The 18,969-nt window shown below is 38.5% G+C and overlaps 11 protein-coding genes across 11 annotated transcripts; 4 read left to right on the top strand and 7 right to left on the bottom strand. All coding sequences in view use genetic code 12, as the record gives it.

Moving 5' to 3' along the window:
• Window positions 1-2: 2 nt before the first annotated feature.
• APM1 (Apm1p) lies at window positions 3-1,316 on the bottom strand (the record flags this gene model as incomplete). The annotated part of the gene is made up of 1 exon (XM_067694687.1): window positions 3-1,316. The coding sequence occupies one exon, from the start codon at window positions 1,314-1,316 to the stop codon at window positions 3-5; it is 1,314 nt and encodes a 437-aa protein (XP_067546983.1).
• Window positions 1,317-2,768: 1,452 nt separating this feature from the next.
• Window positions 2,769-4,127, top strand: PGA4 (1,3-beta-glucanosyltransferase; the record flags this gene model as incomplete). The annotated part of the gene is made up of 1 exon (XM_067694686.1): window positions 2,769-4,127. The coding sequence occupies one exon, from the start codon at window positions 2,769-2,771 to the stop codon at window positions 4,125-4,127; it is 1,359 nt and encodes a 452-aa protein (XP_067546982.1).
• Window positions 4,128-4,911: 784 nt separating this feature from the next.
• On the top strand, window positions 4,912-5,475 carry PEX4 (E2 ubiquitin-protein ligase peroxin 4; the record flags this gene model as incomplete). The annotated part of the gene is made up of 1 exon (XM_067694685.1): window positions 4,912-5,475. One exon carries the CDS (start codon window positions 4,912-4,914, stop codon window positions 5,473-5,475), a length of 564 nt encoding a protein of 187 aa, XP_067546981.1.
• Window positions 5,476-5,581: 106 nt separating this feature from the next.
• On the bottom strand, window positions 5,582-7,987 carry I9W82_005500 (uncharacterized protein; the record flags this gene model as incomplete). Its single annotated transcript, XM_067694684.1, has 1 exon — window positions 5,582-7,987. The coding sequence occupies one exon, from the start codon at window positions 7,985-7,987 to the stop codon at window positions 5,582-5,584; it is 2,406 nt and encodes an 801-aa protein (XP_067546980.1).
• Window positions 7,988-8,677: 690 nt separating this feature from the next.
• Window positions 8,678-9,535, bottom strand: MUM2 (Mum2p; the record flags this gene model as incomplete). Its single annotated transcript, XM_067694681.1, has 1 exon — window positions 8,678-9,535. The coding sequence occupies one exon, from the start codon at window positions 9,533-9,535 to the stop codon at window positions 8,678-8,680; it is 858 nt and encodes a 285-aa protein (XP_067546979.1).
• Window positions 9,536-9,746: 211 nt separating this feature from the next.
• Window positions 9,747-10,214, bottom strand: I9W82_005498 (uncharacterized protein; the record flags this gene model as incomplete). The annotated part of the gene is made up of 1 exon (XM_067694680.1): window positions 9,747-10,214. The coding sequence occupies one exon, from the start codon at window positions 10,212-10,214 to the stop codon at window positions 9,747-9,749; it is 468 nt and encodes a 155-aa protein (XP_067546978.1).
• Window positions 10,215-10,511: 297 nt separating this feature from the next.
• Window positions 10,512-11,609, top strand: DES1 (Des1p; the record flags this gene model as incomplete). Its single annotated transcript, XM_067694679.1, has 1 exon — window positions 10,512-11,609. One exon carries the CDS (start codon window positions 10,512-10,514, stop codon window positions 11,607-11,609), a length of 1,098 nt encoding a protein of 365 aa, XP_067546977.1.
• A 14-nt stretch (window positions 11,610-11,623) lies between these two features.
• HTS1 (histidine--tRNA ligase) lies at window positions 11,624-13,108 on the bottom strand (the record flags this gene model as incomplete). Its single annotated transcript, XM_067694678.1, has 1 exon — window positions 11,624-13,108. The coding sequence occupies one exon, from the start codon at window positions 13,106-13,108 to the stop codon at window positions 11,624-11,626; it is 1,485 nt and encodes a 494-aa protein (XP_067546976.1).
• Window positions 13,109-13,166: 58 nt separating this feature from the next.
• Window positions 13,167-14,240, bottom strand: I9W82_005495 (dioxygenase; the record flags this gene model as incomplete). The annotated part of the gene is made up of 1 exon (XM_067694677.1): window positions 13,167-14,240. The coding sequence occupies one exon, from the start codon at window positions 14,238-14,240 to the stop codon at window positions 13,167-13,169; it is 1,074 nt and encodes a 357-aa protein (XP_067546975.1).
• An 888-nt stretch (window positions 14,241-15,128) lies between these two features.
• I9W82_005494 (SQT1) lies at window positions 15,129-15,989 on the top strand (the record flags this gene model as incomplete). The annotated part of the gene is made up of 1 exon (XM_067694676.1): window positions 15,129-15,989. The coding sequence occupies one exon, from the start codon at window positions 15,129-15,131 to the stop codon at window positions 15,987-15,989; it is 861 nt and encodes a 286-aa protein (XP_067546974.1).
• Window positions 15,990-16,109: 120 nt separating this feature from the next.
• Window positions 16,110-17,618, bottom strand: I9W82_005493 (TNA1; the record flags this gene model as incomplete). Its single annotated transcript, XM_067694675.1, has 2 exons — window positions 16,110-17,409; window positions 17,476-17,618. The coding sequence occupies 2 exons, from the start codon at window positions 17,616-17,618 to the stop codon at window positions 16,110-16,112; spliced, it is 1,443 nt and encodes a 480-aa protein (XP_067546973.1).
• Window positions 17,619-18,969: the final 1,351 nt, after the last annotated feature.

Below are 18,969 nucleotides of genomic sequence, written 5' to 3'. Positions count from 1 at the left end.
TCTTATCTAGTTCTCACAATGTAGTCTTCTCCTGATTTTGTAATATATCTAACCCAAGGATACGATTGATATTGCAATTTGGGTTCATTGATTCTCAAATATCTCACTTGGATTCCACTGGTGGTGAAATAAGGTATGGAGAAGTTGACCTTTATAGGCTTCTTGCTTAATACTGTTTCAGAGTCGTTGACTGCTGGCAATCCTAATTCAGCTCTCATTGAAAATGTTTTACCACCAGGGAAAGTTTTCAATTTCCAAACAAGACATGACTTTTCCGGAATCCATTTGATTGAACCGTATTCGGATTCAGTTTTAGGGGTATCTGCATCATCAGGGATGGGTATAATTACTTCAACGTTATTTGCTGTCGACTTCTTCTTTATTTGAGCCTTGATTGTACAATTGATTTCAATTCGGGAATGTTTGTGTATTTTGGTTTTACAGTTGACCAACATCAATGGTTTAGTTAGGAATTGAGCTGATGATAAACGGTAGGACATTAGGGTAAATTCACCATCAGGGGGGATGAAAGTAATGATTTTTTCATTTTCAAATTTCGATAATCGAACACATTGATGGAATTTTATATCCTCCATTTCAACATTTTTCCCTTCAGTGGAAGAGTCATCATTACTTGTGAATAAACCTTTATCATTGAGTCCTAAACGTAAATCTGGCATTCCACTTAAATGAGATTTGATTTTAATCTCCCCAAGAATCTCACTGTTTAATACCTTCCCTTGAGGTGAAATCAACATGTTGATACTTTCAACCACGTCCAAAAATGCTTCGTTTTTCTTGTACATGATACCATCTTTTCTCCAACTGACGGCGTTGGTGACAGCATTGGGTGGGGCAACTAAATGTGAAGGAGTAGTCTTGATCAAGGAATAGTAATCCTGAGTAATATATTCTTTTAAAATCTTGGTATCAGTAGTTTGTGGGATTCCAAAATCCATCATTTCATCAAGCAATTCATATATTATGACAAAGTTATCCCTTATACTTTCCTCTTCCAATGATTTAAAGTACTGAGTCAATACTTCGACCAACTTTGATAGGAAAATGACAATTGTCATTATATTTTCATTCTTCCTCGTCAATGCACAAATGTACAAGTTGTTATGGTTGATAAAGATGTAGTTGATTCCCTGATGGTTGATGAATGGTTTGTATTCCCCATCATCAATGGTATTTTCCAATTCTAATAATAAAAGGGGGAATTTTTCAATGGTGTTGGATGGAATGTCACCTTTGTAGTCACGGGATAGCAATGGTTTGCCTTTTATGTCTAGGAAATGTATTTGTGAGGCCATAGTTGGGGAGCTTTGAGTACGATTGCTTTTGTCAGAGGAAGATAGGCTCTGTTTCTAAAGGGCTTGCGGTGTCTGTTGTTTTGTCGATGAAAGAAAAAAAATGAGTTGGACTTGCAGGCAAAAAAAAAAAATCGTTTTGGTAGCGCCAGGATCGCCTTTGGAGGAGTAGGAGGAGAGAGGGCATTGAAAGACAACAGTGGGATTAGGGGAGGAGGATTGAGTAGCTTTGGCTTGTGAGGTGCCGTTGAAAAACAGAGCAGCAGAATAGGAGATCTCAGAAGAAGATTGCTCTATAGCTGTGGTGTTATTGCGAATTGTGTGTAGTACTGCATAAATCGTGAAAGCTGTAACTGATCACTTGTTGTTGTCGGTTGCTGATACGTGACTGGTGGTCTTGTGTCTGGTAAGAAGAAGAGCGGTGATGGTGATGATGATGTGTTAATTTGGTTGTAAAAAAAAGGTCTCGTGGTAAAGATTTTGTTGCAAAATTGAAACAAAAAAAAATAAATAAATAAATGAAGAAAAGGAGGAGGATACAAATAGACAAAGCTCTCCTACGAAAGAATACACTACTAGTCATTCTTATCCAGTAGTAGTAATGTATACTTATTAAGCTTATATAGATAAGACTTTTGTCTAGTTAGCTTGTATTAAGACACAAACAGAGTAGTGTGATTAGGATGTTTCTTATACTACGGTTAGGATAATATATTATAGTGTTTTTCTGAAAGAAAAGATGCAATAGGAGTGACTTCTTATCCGATCTGATAGAAGTAACTCCTTCAATTGATTATAAGAGGTCTACTTTGTATATGGAAATCAATTGGTAGCATCATATGCTAATCAATTGTACAATAGTACACTACCTTATGTCTGTCGCGTAATTCTTATTTTATTGTTTACTAATTTTGTAATAATTCGCGTTTCCTTTTGCAATGTATTGTGTCATTTTAGCGTAAGGTGGAGTAAAAAACAATACAATTGTTTGGGTCTCCTACCATATTGTTTCATTATTTTACGAGGTATACGAAAGAAGAAATGAAATGGAGAACTTCTAACCATTTCACATAAAACAAAACTTATGTTGCAAAAAGATAATATCTAATAGACATTAATACCATACATAAATCTGTCAAGGAAATGACACAAGAAACTTGTCAAAATCTCTTGACTCTTTGGAAAGGTAACACAATCTACACTACATTCCCATATGTATATATTTCCTTTTCGTCTATGTCTATGCACATCTTGCACTCTCCTTATGCGCAAATATTTTTCTTTTTCATGCGTCTCTCTATTTACATGAAATTATAACACCACTTTTAAAGCACTTCCTAAACGCCAAAATAAATATAGAGACGCCAAAATCAAAAATAATCTTCTTCTTAAGAATACTCTTTCCTCAACCATCCTTCTTTTTCCCTATTTCCCACCCTTATACACTCATTTAAAATGTTGTTCAAATCGGTATTAACTTACTTATCACTTGCCTCCACTGTCTTCAGTCTTGCTCCTATTGAAGTACGTGGTAATGCTTTCTGGGATAGTGAAACTGGTAAACGTTTTTACATTAGAGGAATTGACTACCAACCAGGTGGATCATCAGAATTGGAAGATCCTTTAGCTGATGAGGATATTTGTGGACGTGATATTCCTTATTTCCAACAATTGGGTGTAAATACAGTTCGTGTTTATTCTGTTGATAATACTCAGAATCATGATGCTTGTATGAACAAGTTGGCTGAGGCTGGTATTTATGTTGTTTTGGATGTCAACACCCCTCATTCATCCATTACTAGAGTTGATCCTAAGTGTTCATACAATTCTGATTATTTACAAGAGGTATTCGCTTCGGCTCAAGCTTTTGCTCAGTATAATAATACTTTGGGGTTCTTTGCTGGAAACGAAGTTATTAATGATGGTCCTTCTTTACAAGCTGCTCCCTATGTCAAAGCTGTTGTAAGAGATTTGAAAACTTTCCTCAAGAATAGAAGCTATAGAGCTATCCCTGTTGGATATTCAGCAGCTAGTGTTGCCGAATATAGATTGAGTTCAGGATTGTACTTCAACTGTGGTGACAACGATTTGGCTAGAATTGACATGTATGGAATCAATGATTACTCATGGTGTGGAGATGCTAGTATGACTACATCTCAATATTCACAAGAAATGTCTGATTTCAAAAATTTCACAGTTCCATTATTCTTTTCTGAATTTGGATGTAATACCATATCACCAAGGCCATTTACTGAAGTTGCCAAGATTTATTCTACTAAAATGTCTAGTGTATTTTCTGGTGGTTTGGTTTATGAATATTCTGAAGAAGATAACCATTATGGATTAGTCTCCTTGGATGATAATAAAGTTAAACCAAATCAAGATTTCAAAAACTTGCAACTGCAATTTAGTAAAAACCCAGACCCAAGTGGTGATGGTGGATATTTGAAATCAACTGGTGGAAACAATTGTCCAGTTGCATCAGCAAAGTGGAACGTCACCACTACTATTCCAGATACTCCAGGTGCCGCTATCAAATTCGTCAAAGGATTGGCTGACCCCACTGGTCACGGATTCAATGCTTATGTTCAAAGTAACTGTAATGGTAAGAATAATATTGATGATTCAGGTGCTTACTCAAAGACCCTTGGACCTTCTCGTGCTGCTGCTGCTTCTGCTGCTGCGCTGACTGCCTCTAGTGCACAAAAAGCAACCACTTCAGTAGGATCAAAGGATAATGCTGGTGTTGCTATTGCAGCTTCTTCTGTTGGAAGTGTTGTTGGCTTCTTGGCCTTGGTTGGTAGCTTCTTGTAGGAAGCGCGTATAGTGTTTAATTAAATTACATGCTTAAGGTACTAGTATTGTAGAATACGTAGCGTTGAAGGTTCATATTCGGCTTGTTTGTGTTACAATTCTCATGCTTTCGCTTTCCCAATTGGGGAGTGACTGAGTTTACAATTGAAAGGTATTACAGTGATTATATCCCCCAACATGCTTAACAAAAGTTGTTCAGGGAGATTACATTTATCAAAAGAGATAAACCTCCCACTCTTTCCTTTCTATTTGTATACCTGCCAAAAAGGGGTGCCAAAGAACGGGTTTTTTTGTATTCCCAGGAACTTGTTTTTTTTTTTCGTTTCTCTTTATCCTCGGTTAAATTATGCATCCTGAGTTAATTTTTTTTGGGGGCATTCTCAACGGTTTTTCAACTCAACAATGTCAATTGTGTTCTAGAAGCATATTCTTGTTGGGTCAAAGCGGAAAAATGGCGAAGGCTGAAGCGGGGTGCTTGCATGGTGGGAGAAGGGGCTCTTTTGAGATGTGGCAAGTGTGATCAGAGAGCATACCGAGGAAGTAAGCTCGACTGTGCCATCTGCTACCAGTTTCCTTTTCTCTTCAAAATCTTTCCCCTCTCCCCGCATTTTTTCGGTGAAATTTGTTTAAACTCCGTTTAGTACTGCACAGTAACTAAGGAAAAACTTTTTTATGAATGACAACAACTCTTCACATGCATCAATAGTATTTATACAACATCAAATCATCAAACAAAATATTCTTTAAACAAACTGATCTTATTCTTGTCAAATCTATACTCACCATGTCTGCAGAAAGACGTTTAATCAAAGAATACAGCTTATACAAGAAACAGGCACCACACACCACTAACCATCAGATAATACAACTAGCTCCTATCAATGATGACACTTTACTTCACTGGCAGGCAACTATAGCCAAACCAACAAAGAGTGATTCGCCTTTTTACCATGGCGGTGTCTGGAAACTCGCTATTGAAGTCCCCGTCAACTACCCACAACAACCACCAACTATAAAATTCATCACTCCAATCATCCACCCCAATATCAATTTCCAAACTGGTGAAATATGTCTTGATGTATTGAAATCACAATGGAGTCCCGCTTGGAATTTGGAAAATTTGGTGGTTGCTATTTTGCAGTTGTTAGATAATCCTGAGCCGGATTCTCCTTTAAATATCGATGCTGCTAATTTATATAGATTGGATAAAGTTGCATTTGAAAGTTTGGTTCAGTTTGAAATTTGGAAGTGTGGGAATTTCTACCAGTTGAATTTGAGTACGTTGAGTCAAATGGATAAGAAGCTGAGAAGTTTGGTTAGGGATGTATCGGGGGTGAAATGCAACTAGTAGACGGGTGACTTAGTTTTATAGATAATGAATTTACGAAGTACTGTTTTATTCTATAAACTCTATTCTTTCAAACACGGTGTGGGACTGTTTTATTCTATAAAATCTATTCTTGTGATACAAACACGGTGGGGATTGGTTCCTTTTTGACGTCACTTTCTGATGACTGATGCGAGCTATCATCAAAGGTAAACATTGGTGGTGCATTGGATTGTAATTCATTAACAGCAGCATGTGCAACGGGAACTGTATTGGTATCAATTACGAACGAGTGTAAACTATCTGAAGATGGCTTTTGTACACCCAATCCAGGAAACGAAGGAGATGAAGAGCCGCTGCTGATCTGCTTCTCTTGTTCCTCAAGATGCGCTTGTTGGTCTTGAATATTTTGCAACTTTTGCTGAATAAGCTCAATATTCTGTTCTTCTTGTGATTTGAGGTTGGAGATTGTCGTCTCTTGTTGAATCAAAGCTTGTTGCAATTTCAAATACTCTTCATGTTGATCTTGTTGCTCACTAGCGGAAAATGTAGCAACTGGTGGTGAAACTGCCACATTTGGTGGTGTCATTCTCGGCGATGCAGGTAAGCTTCTCTGTGGTACAGCACTGATTCCATCGAATGGGTTTTCCTCCTTATGTGGCGACTCGTTTGGAGTTTTAATCTTGGGGGTAAACATTCCTGTCAAGGCTGGGTTTGAAGCGTTGCCTAAATCTAAAGTTAATCCAGCACCTTTCCTTTTGCGAACTGGTTGCACTGCTTGTGCTTTTCGTTCAACAAACGCAAACCTAGCATAATGGTCGTTGCCAAATTTCAACAATTCAGATAAATCTTCGACCCAGGAGTTGTAATCCTCAGCAGTGGCACATTTAAAGGTCTTTTTCGACTTGTTGGAAATCTTTGTCAATGTAAACTTGAATGACGATTCATCCTTGACGGCAATTTCATAATCATTGAGGTTGTATGATTTCACCGGCTCATCTTCGTATCCTATGAACCCTCCAATTTTATCCTTTGATTTCTTCATTTGCTGGTTAATTTCCTCATTGAATTTGAACTCGTGGAGGTAGTTACATGAAAGGACGTAATAATGACGAGTGTAATTCTTCATGAGTTTTTGCTTCTTGTACATCAGACCAAAGTGAAGACACTTATTTTGTACTGAATCGGCATATGGTAGAACAACCAGTTTGATGGTACGATTTTCTCTCTTTGGATTCAAGTCGGTACTATAGTAAACATTAACAAAGCAGTTATTGTGGCTAATGAAATATTCCCAATCGGCAGTTGATGAACTGCTAATTTTTGTCTTTAAAAATTGATAAAACTCCGAGTTAAAGTCCAATTTTCCAAACTTATCAACCACCCAATTCAACTCTTTCAACAAGTATGTGAATAAATCTTTACTAATGTTTTGTAAATTGACATATGACGCAATCATGTAATTTTCAAAAATCAACTGTTGTTTTAATCTAGAGTCAACATCCAACTTTACCAACAATGGGTCATCCAATGCAGCAAACTCTTCATCATCTCCATCAAAATCACGCATGTACCCTTTGACAACTGGCTTGGTTCCACAGTAGGTCTCAATTGCCGCAGTGTATCTACTCAACACTTGTCCAGTTTTGGAGATTTCCCTCAGCAATTCAGTGTTGGCAAAAGCATCATTCTTGAGTGATGTTTTAATCTCTTTAATCTTATGGGAAACTTGTTTCAATAACACTTCCAACCTAGGGATGATCTTGTTGCTGAGGTCCTTACGGAGTTTAAAACTGTTGTTGAATGCAACATGATGGGAGCTCAAGAGCACCGCTGGTAAATTTGTGTAAAGTGAGTTGTCGGGAAAATAAGTTGGTGGGATTCTAACATCATTAGTGTTGAGGGTCTCAGTGTTGGTAGGCAATGGTGGAGTTGAAGCACCAGTAGGTTGGAGTTGAGGCGATGGTGGTTGCTGTCCACCTAGTTGCTTCACCGCTCCAAATGATGAGTTCCTCTTGTGCAAGTTGTTTGCAGCATTTTTCAAAAACGACTGATTCGAGTTGGATTTGGATTTGAATAACCCTGGACGTTGCTTATCTAAGGAGGTTGTAGTTTTCAGGTGCACTGGTGTAACCGTAGAGCTACTATTCATTGTGGACAAGCTTGAACTTGACAAGTTTCTCTTGACCTCCTTTGTTGGAGTTTGATTCTTTGGCAGCAACGTTCCACTCATCCCAGGAGTATTCAATTTGATATCTTGAAGAATCTTGTTTGGCAAATCTTTACACCCGGGGAATTGAACAGCACTAATCAATTGATAATTCAAATTAGCTTCAAGCTCCTTCACAAGAAGAATCTCTTTGAAGTAATAAATAATCGACTTGATGAAATACTTCCATAATTTGAAAAACTCAATCAAATTGTCAATCGGTTTGGAATCATATGGTGGTAAGTTGTAGTAAAATGGAGATCGTGGATCCGATGATGGAAGGACCTTCTCTTTAGAAAAGTGGAATGTCGAATGGGGAATCATTGGAGAATGAAGAAGAAGTTGGTAGAGATGTTGTTGGCTTTCTTTTTTTTTTTGTTGTTTCCAGAGTTGGCCCTCCTTTTTATATAATCACCGAAAGGAGGTTACGAAAACTCGTAAACAGACAAGAAAAAAATTACATAATAGCAATAAACAACAACAAAAAAAAAAGAAATTTAAAGTTTTAGACTTTGACGTGGAATAGAATCCTCTGAGTGGGCAGCAGGGCCATGGAAGAAGGGTGTTTAAGGAGCGTTTTAAAAAGCATTAACTAGCAAGTTGTTCCTGCGATGTAAGCCATGCTCTCGCAGCAACAGTCGGATTATCGCATAACCGGCACGTCCTTAGCCGACACATCGGTGGCCGGCGCATAAACGTCCATCGCGCTAATAAAAGGGGCAGAGCCCTTTCCACTACGTTCTTTTTTTTTTTTTCTTGCCCTCTTTGGAAATATCTGACCCCACGGACCAGGTGGGTATGAACAAAAGGGGGGGAACATGGGTCTGTTTGTAGTATAATAATCACAAAATCAACTGAAGAAAAAGATTCGGAGGATTTAATTTTGTGATTCTTGGCGCTTTGATCTAGACCCGTCACTGCCAAAAGTTTAATTTGAACGACTTGCTTACTCTAGTATTGCATACGGAGCAAGGCTGAACTACAAGTGTTGCTACACATTAACCCTTGTTTAGCCTACTTACTCTTCTCCTTTAATTCGGCAACTTGTTGCTTCAACATTCCAATCTCTACCAACAAACTCGATTTATTACTCATGCTAACCATTTTCACCAACTCGTCATTCTCAGTCTGCAATTGATTCATCTTGTAAAGTAATTTATGACTCAATTCCTCCACATCGTATCCAGTATGATGATTAGCCACGAGGATTATCTCCATTCTCTGATTAGCATCGTCCAACTCTTGACACTTTTCTTGTAATGTTTTTGACAAGTCTTGGAATAGTTGGTAGTGATTTTGTGGCAATTTGTATGAACGTGTGTCATCTTCCTTAGTCTCGTAGTATCCCCTGTTATTCTTGTTTTTAATCATGACATTAATCTGATCAGTCAAGTTCTTGATCATTTGATTCTTTAAAATCAATTCATTTTTCAATTTCTGCACCTCTTCTTTCAAATCATCATCATCCGCAGCCTTGGTGACTGAATTTGGAGTCATGGGGAACCTATTCCCATACGGAACATAGCTAGGAGCACTGAGCATATTGTTTTTCAAATACTTGTTTGTTGAATACTGAATTGATGGTCTTCTTTCAAAATAAACGTCGCTTTCTTCCTGGGCATCCTTTGCCAATGGTTGAAACGGATTTGGTTTGTAGTTCAGGTGAGTGTATGATTGATTCCAAAGCTTCATGGGGGTGTGATCTGACTGGTAAGGGTAGTTTAAACTCTGTGATTGTTGGGTGTGTGGTTGATTCTGTTGCGGCTGCTGCTGTTGCTGCCAGTTGAAACTCTGATACTCGCTACCATAGCTACTATTAACCTGATTGGAATCAACTGTATTATCACAAGATTGTGGATTATCAAAACTCATCTGATTGAATGACTGGGGAGGGGGGTGTTAGTTACGTATAACATTGTTTCAATTTGTACATACTTTTGCAAGGGAAGACTCATTCATGGTGGGGGAAGGCAGGGGAGACTCTGTGGTAGGTTTCAGTAGTGTAATCTCAGTCTGACTGTCTGCCGTGTGGTAAAAAGGAGTGATACTCTGGTGTTGCAAAAATTCCCAAGGGCGAGAAGATTCAATATTGTCCATTTCGAATCATCTGTTGTAACATTCTCCCAGCTGGTGTTTCCAACACAACTTGCGGCAAGTTTAATATTCTATCATCCAACTTCTTGTCACATAGAAACTCCAAAAACGTGTTTGAAAAGTGGTTGCAGTTGTTGGTGAACAAGTCGTACCTTGCAGCTTCATACTTCATATCTTCCCTCCCTTTAAGATCATCAATAAATGCATGAATCGTCTCATCATCGATAAATGTTTCTCCAACGTCAATCACTTCTATGGGGGCTCCATATTTAAGATGATAAGATTGGGCTCTAATCATTTGTATACCTTGGTCGAGATAGTACTCTTTGCCTCTAACTATGACAGATGTGTGGTAAATAGCCTCAATCTCGGTTCCTAAAAGCATACGACTGTAGCTCCTAGCGAGACCCCTCGATAAGTCATACACGTAAACCTGTACTCCTGTTGCTTCGTCCATTGGTGGTGGTGGCAAATAAGCAAAAAAAAAAAAAGAGAGAGCAGAGAATTTCAGATCTACACGCGGAAATAAAGCAGACACAAATTAAATATCATTTAGGCGATCTGCAACCTGCTTTCCACTGTAACCTGCTTTCTCCTGTAACTTGCTTTCCCTTGCAAACTTTCTGAGATACGCGTCTGGTCCCTTGCTTCACCTTGCATATAAAGTGGTGTGAAAGAGAAAAAAAGAAAAAAAAAATCATATGTTTGAAAAAAAATTTCAGATTCCAAACCACGTTTCTTCTCTTCCTCAACAATGGACGCTTCAATCAAACATAGAAACTCCGATCAGACGTTTACATTTGTCACTCCCCCAGCAGATGCTCCTATAGAAGTGTTGAATGAATTTTACTGGTCAAAAGAGGGAGAACCACACGCGCTTCGCAGAAAATTGATTCTTGCAAAGTATCCTGAGATGAAGAAGCTAATGGGGTATGAACCAAAGACAAAGTGGTATGTGTTGTTTGTGGTTCTTTTACAGTTATCAGTGGCAATTTATCTCCGGAATACACCTGTTTTCTCATGGAAGTTTTTCATTTTGGCGTATGTTATTGGCGCTACTGCAAATCAAGCTATTTTCCTAGCAATACATGAGTTGAGCCATAACCTATTGTTTAAAAAGCCTTTACATAACAAGTTGTTTGCTATTTTCACAAATGTCCCTATTGGTATTCCTTATTCTGCCTCATTTCAGCCATACCATCAGTTGCATCACAAATTCCAAGGGGATGAATACTTGGATACTGATTTACCAACTCGATTTGAAGCCGTCATTATGTCTAACCTTTTAGGAAAAGTGTTTTTCGCAACATGTCAGATTTTCTTTTATGCACTTAGACCTATGTTTATCACTCAGATTAAATTCACCTACATTCATTTGTTGAATGTTTTTCACCAACTTGCCTTTGATTATATTTGGGTCAACTTGTTTGGGTGGAAGAGTTTTGGCTATTTTATCATGAGTTCATTCTTGGCAGGCTCGTTGCATCCTTGTGCTGGTCATTTCATTGCTGAGCATTATGTGTTGAATGAAAATAATAGACCTAGAGGCGAGGGTATCCCAGTGCCTCCAGAGACCTATTCCTATTATGGTTCCCTCAATTTGCTCACTTGGAATGTGGGTTACCACAACGAGCACCACGATTTCCCCTTTATTGCTTGGACAAAGTTGCCTGAGGTTAGACGTATTGCCGCTGACTTTTATGACCCATTGCCAGAGGTTACAAGTTGGTGTGGTGTGATTTGGACATTTATATTCAACGATGTGAATACACTTTGGAGTAGGGTCAAGAGAAAAGGGAAAGAAAAACATGGACACAAAATAGATAATCTAGATAAAAACCAGGACGATTAAAATACTTGATCTACTTACAAATTACCAATAGCCTTTGTGATACTATCCACTTGTAGTTGTGACTTTACAAATGATACCATCTCATCGATTGCGATTACATCACCTTCATTCTCTTCACCTTGGCCTAACTTCTTGACCCTAATTTTTCCTTCTGGGTACTCTTCTTTACCCAAGATGACGGCGAGTTTAGCACCCGACTTTTCAGCACCATCAAATTGTTTACGTGTGTTGGCTTTGGCTTTGTACAAGAACTCTGCATTGATACCGGCCTTCCACAACTGGTTGGTAACATGCATTCTCTCCTTCAAGAACCCATTCCATCCTTCACCACCACCAAACGCCATCACATAGACGTCAGTATGTTGTGAGTTGAGTTTCGACAAGTCTGTTCTTTGCTTAATGATGGAGAATAACCTTTCTACCCCAAAGGAAATACCAACACATGGAATCGACTTGTTGTTTGAAAACATACCAACTAAGTTGTCATAACGACCACCGGCAGCAATTGACCCTACACCAACATAAGCTGATGCATCTTCATCCTCACCTTTGGCCTTCTTTAATTCACTTGCATTCTTTGGTGGTGCACTTGCTGCGGTAACCGCTTCATAGATGAGACCAGTATAGTAATCCAACCCTCTAGCCAATGACAAGTCAAATCTTAAGTTATCCTGAATGCCAAATGCCTCAACGTAATCTGCCAACACTTCCATCTCTTGGATACCTTGTTGCGCTGTTGCATTATCAATACCACTCTTTTTCAAAATCTCAATAACCTCACGAATTGATCCACTGTGTTGAACAAATGTCCATATCTTGTCTGCAATCTCCTCACTTTGTCCCTTTTCCAATATTTCCTTCTTGACAGCTTCCCATGGCGATTTATCCAATTTGTCAATTGCTGAAGAAACTTTACGGATATCTTCCTCCGGTACCCCACAAGCTTCAAAAATACCATCCAATATCTTACGATGGTTCAACTTGACTTTATAATCCTTAATATTCAACTCATTCAATCCTTCACAAAGAATGTTTAAAATCTCGGAATCTGGAACCATCAAGTCGTAAGTTCCAGCTATATCGAAATCACATTGGTAAAACTCTCTCATTCTACCTTTGGTCATTGCTGGTTGATCTCTTCTGTACACTTTGGCAATATGATACCTCTTGATACTGCTCAAATTATTACAAGCAACAAATCTAGCAAAAGGCACAGTCAAATCATACCTCAACGAGGTCAATTCACCACCTTGATCCTCCAAATTATAAATCAATTTCGAATCTTCACCATATTTCCCAGTCAATATCTCCCTCAATTCAAACACTGGTGTATCAATAGTCACCCCACCATGTTTCTTAAAAATAGTCGACAATTTGCCAAAGATGGATTCTCTGATAATCATATCCTTATCGGCCCAATCCTTGGTACCTTTTGGAGTCTTGAGAAGGAATTCCTGTGCTTTTGCTTTCTTAGTCATCGTGGAGAATAATCTGATCATAGAGAGGAAAGAGGAAAAGTTTTTTTTTTTTTTCAAGAGATTTTTTTTTCTTTTTCCTCTATTTAGTGTACTTTAAACGAAGCATACCATCGGTGAGGATTCTCTTACCCCAACTACCAGCGGCTGCATTACCTGTTTCATCTCTACATTGCTTCAAAAATGGAAGAAGTGAAGTACCACCGGTTCCCTTTTCGGAAACTTTGTTTCCCTTTTGAAGAACAATGAATCTGGTAACAATCTGGATATGCTTATCTCTAAACGCTTTAATCATTGCCAAACACGCATCATAAGCCAAAGTCAATTGTTCATCATTTTGCTGTCTCACAAAATTCCTAATAGTATGAGCATACGGCTCTAAAGCTTCAAGAAAGTCCCTATGATTCTTTGGCATATAGTTTCTCATTTCCTTAAGGTATGAATCTTTATGCTCAACACCAAGAATAATATCATAAAACTGAGTCAATGAAGACTGAGCATTTGACCCACCTGCCATCTTATTATACCCAGCTAAAAATGGTCTTAATTGGTTATAAAAATAATTTGGATCCATAGCTTGAACTCTCATCATCACTCCTCCAAGGTAATCAATCTCTTCAGCAAGATATTGAAGAGCACCAACTGTTCCTTCTAAATCGCCAGCCTCAGCCTTTTCCAACGCTTCCATCCCCTTGCATAACGACGTTGCACCTTCTTTCTCAAACATGACACTTGTAAGATAAAACCAACTCTCTTGATTCGACCCGGTGAATGTATAAAGTGTAGCTAAGTTTTCCAAACAAAAGCCTCTCTCTGGTTTAATAAGGCGGTAATTCCATAATACAAGGGAGGCATAGGTGGAGATTTGAGCAATACCAAATATTTTGCAAAGTTGATTTAGGGGAATGGTAATCTGGGGTGGGGCAGTTTCAACTCCGCCATTTGCCATGTATCCATTTTGAAGAAAAGCTAGAACTGAAAGGAGTTGTCTCAAAACTTGTTCTTCCTCTTCTTCAACTTTTATTGTTTTCAAATTTTCAACTTCCTTTCGGAAGCACTTGGCCATTAAGTACGATGGCATATTTTCAGCCAACTCCTCCCATGGATGATATCTCTGAGGGAGTTTGATATCTGATGGAGGGGCGAGGAAGCCCATTTTTGGACTGATATGGTATTGTTGCAATGTGGGAATCATGACGTTGGAAGAGGAATAGGGTAAAATCGGATGATTGAAATTATTTGAGAAAAGGAGCGAGTAGTGTTTGGGTAGCGATCTTTTTGGATTACAAATAATAATCTTCTTGACTTGCAAGGCGACGGTTTAAATGTGGGTATAGCTATGTAGTTAAGTTTGATCGTTACAGTATATGGTTTGACCAATGCTATGATTTCGAGCAATCTTCCCTTTGGAGCTAAAAGTTTTTTCAAACCAGCGGGACACAGTTTGGCGAACAATGATTTTATTGTGTAGATTCGTGCGCTAGAACGAATTCCGGGGCGAATTGGTAAGAATAATTTAGGCGCACTAAGTATGCATAAAAAACACTGTATACGGTCAGAACGTCTTCACTGGATCAAAGATTAGCTGGAAATCAATAGCACCAAACAAATGATAGGTTCACTCACTTGCGGCTTCTTTTTCTCATCATATATTGATTTAACCCTTCAAAGGCACTTGTTCAAAGGGAGGTTGAAAAAAAGTACTTGAACTGCCTCCACCAAGTCATTATGAATACTCAATCTCACCAAAGACATATAACTTCAAAGTCGCTTCAACAAAGCGAACGCTAAACCCAATCCATCTAATATATCAAAAGACAGCCAATTTTCCATTCGACAACTCAAATGAGGGAAGTTTACAATTCACACCCCAAGGTAACGTCGAATCAGTTGCTCTATAGAAAGGTTAGACCAAGAGGAGTGCTTGATGAGCACGGCTGATTTTATTAAAGATCTGTTGTATAATAAGCATTAGATTCCCCACGGAGAAAGTGTTATATCAGGTGGATTCACAAATGATGGTAAATACCTAATAACTGCCGACATGGATGGACTCGTGCAGGTGTTTAAAGCTACCAAAGGAGGGGAAAAGTGGACCAAGTTTGGTGAACTAAACGAAGTGGCTGAGGTGTTGTTTGTCACTGTGCATCCTGAATTAAACTACTTTGCATTTGGAGCAAACGATGGGTCCATATGGGTATATCAAATTGATGAAGAGAGTAAACTGTTGGTGCAAATAATGTCTGGTTTCAGTCACACTTTGGAATGTAATGGTGCTGTTTTCATCCCCGGCAAAGATGAAAACGATTTGACATTGGTTTCGATATCTGAGGATGGAAGTGTGATCAATTGGAACTGTTTTACCGGTGCCGTCAACTACAAATTACAACCACATGATGATTTCAAAGGAGTTGAAAGTCCTTGGGTTACAATTAAACACTATGGTTATGTCATAGCAATTGGTGGCAGAGATGGACAACTTTCAATCATAAACAATGAAACAGGAAAAGTATTGGCTTCAGTAAAGACTTTGGACAATGTGGAGGATGTTGCAGAGCTATCAATTGAAGCCTTGTGCTGGTGCAAAAACAAAAGTATCAACTTGCTTGCAGTTGGACTTGTCTCTGGTGATGTGTTGTTGTTTGACACCCAACAATGGAGGTTGAGGAAAAATTTAAAGGTTGATGATGCTATCACCAAGTTGGAGTTTATCAATGACACACCATTCTTGATTGGCTCTTCAATGAATGGCAAAATTTACAAATGGGATGCACGTACTGGTGAAGAATTGTTTGCTGGTGTTGGTCATAACATGGGTATATTAGATTTTGCAATCTTGGAAAATGGAAAGAAAGTGGCAACTGCTGGTGACGAAGGTGTGTCGTTGTTGTTTGTAACTGAATAAAAGGATCTATACTTATTTTGCAAATATCTAAAAAGGTGTAGAGTGTGATACTTGTAGAGGTACGGAAAGGAGATGGCGCTGAAAGTCAAAATCAATTCTATTGAAAATAAAACTATTACATTAATATAAGTAAACAAAATTTGGATTCCTATCTCCAAGGTTAACTTGTTCACGCTCAGGCAATTCATTAAACTTTTGCTTATAAGCATCTGTTTGTTTGATTTTGTTCATGTGTAAGCAGTAGAAGAAGTAAGCAACGCCAGTCAACATTGCAAAACAAACAGCAGCAAGACAAGTACTCAACCCTGGCTTATAAACTGGGGCATCTTTGGACAAAAAAATAAATGTCGCAATGATGCCACCAATATTTCCAAAACCAATTTGCCATGCAGTGCCAACAGACTTTCTAAGATGTGAACCATTATTTAAAGCTGCCCAGCAAACAATCAAAGGCATTGCTGTGTACAATCCACTTGCAGCCAAAAAGCAACCTCCATATCTAACCTGTGGCTTATCAGTAGCTCCCAAAATCATAGCCAAACCAACAATAGCAATAACCATAGCACCAATAAGAAAAGGCAATCTCTTTTTGAAGTAATCACTAGCAAATGCAACAATGTTAATCACACCAAATGCACAAACCCAAGGGTAAACCGAATGTTGTTGTGCTGAAACTGCTGTATATCCCATTTGATTAATAATAGTGGCTGCGAAATAAGCATAACCATAAGAAGGAATAATTAAACCAAAATAAGACAATGAAGGCAACCAAATCAACCAATCTTTAAGACATTTGACAACATCTCTCCATGTATTTGTGATTTCATATGCAACACCAGCACCAGCATACCATTCCAATTTCTTCTTGAGGAAGTGCCTTTCCTTTGTACTCAAAAACCGAGCTTCCTCAGGGAAGTCGGCTATAATGAAATACAAAAGGAAACTACCAATAACGGTGGCACACCCCTCAAGAATAAAAATCCAGCGCCATGAACTATACCCGTGTAAACCATCCAACAGATCAACCCTGTAAGCAATTGCACCAGATGCAGCACCAGCCAAGGCCGTACAACTGAAAAACGCACTAAAGCGCCGTTGTGATTCTTTCATAGTGTAGAATGTAGATAAGACGTAGAAGATACCGCAAAACAAGACCAGTTCCACAATACCCAAGAGAAATCTTGTTGCAGCCAATGCTCCAAAGTTCTTAACAAATCCCATACCCACTGTAATGGCTCCAAAGAGGAAAACGGAACCAGAAAGCCAGATATGAGGTTTAACAAACTTGATACAATAGTTGCCAAAGACTTCAAAGAATATATATGGAACAAAGAATAAAGTAAGGGCGGTATTGTATTGGTTACCCGTCAATTTCAACTCAGAGGCCATGCCATAGACATTGGCATTGGATATATTGACTCTATCCAAAAATGAGAAAAAGTAAAGAAGGCAAAATGGAGGCACGACACAGATGTCAACCTTCCACATGAGTCTCTTATGATTAATCCCAAGTTCGGAGGCCAAATTTGCTGTTTTGGTGTCAGCAGATGATGCTGATACTTCCAACTGCAATTCATCCAAGGTGGACACCTCTGAGTTTACTAATTCAGGGTCTTTCAATACTGTCATGGTGGTGGGGAAGGTAATGATGAAGTCTATGGGAGGGTTAAAATGCCCAACTTTTACAGATTCAAAGGATTTTTGAATATATTTCAATGAGAGTGTTGCGGGGGAATCAAACAAACGTGTGGTGAGTAATAGAGAAACTCTGCCGCTTGTGTAATAAGAGGATTTAGATTGTCTCCGGTAAAGGAAGAGGCACATTTCTTCAAAAACAGATTGAAACCAAAAACGTCGAAATTGCGTAAAAAATTAGTCATTAATTCTCTTGACGTGAACGCCAACTTCAAAGAGGTATTATTATTTTGCCGCCAGATACTCGTGACCATTGATTTAATAACTTGACATATAATCTGTCAAAAATTTGAAGTTTCCATAACGAATTTATTTATTTTTTCGATACAAATCTCTGCTTTTCGTTACTACTCAGTAGGTATTTGACCAATATCCATAGAGTCATCAAAGACTATTTGACTCTACAGGCGACTCGTTTATTGAATTAGGGTATTTTAATAAACCTCAATACTTTGGCCTGTTCCGGAGCAGAAAAAGTAACAAAAACAATAAAGAACAATAGTTTAACTCTAATCAGCCGAGAAAGGCTGAAGAGTTTAACTCTATGAATACATTTGTTTGTTTCACTCATCAAAGCTGAAAGACCTCTGATAGCATATGCATTCTGAAACAGGTTCGTGTTTCCTTCCAGTTAGGATATGTTGGCCCAGGTCAACGAAAGACAAGAAGAGCTTTTGATAGAGGTCTCTCATTTGTGCGATTTCAATCTATGCATAAGTATTATGACAAATGCACACCACCTTGGAAGTTTATATTACGACGACGTAATTTTACAAACCAGTACGATATAAACTTTCAAACCTTTACGGTCACAAGATGCTTATGATATGTTTGACAAGGTTTGTTATGTTGTACGAAGGGGTACCTAAATCTTCTTTGGTCGCGCTGATAAGGCGAAAGAATTTTTCGTCAACCGAAAGACAAAACTACTGCCGATTTCCTTACATCAATCATCCAACCCGTCCGAGAGAAAAGCCCGTCTAGGATTTGAAGATAAGGTACCTTGCACTGCAGAGGAGTTTGAAGCAAGATGGAAAAAGTCTCCTGAGTATGACCGCCTTGGTTGAAGAGATTGACGAATACTTTGAATCGGAACTCTACCATGACTCACACACAGCAAAGACAATCGGATCACATCCGTCCAGGATCACCCTACACAGTGTCATTTGGAATGCAAGTGAAGTACTTGATGCACAGAAACTGGCTAAGAAATGATCCCTCAGTCAATATTCGGACAGTTGGTTATGTGTCTCATCTTATCAACAGTCTTCTACAACATGCTAAG

The sequence above is a fragment of the Candida metapsilosis genome (assembly GCF_017655625.1).
Source record: "Candida metapsilosis strain BP57 chromosome Unknown scaffold7, whole genome shotgun sequence".
NCBI classification, from domain to species: Eukaryota; Fungi; Ascomycota; class Pichiomycetes; order Serinales; family Debaryomycetaceae; genus Lodderomyces; species Lodderomyces metapsilosis.
This window is presented reverse-complemented; position numbering and strand designations above follow the sequence as displayed.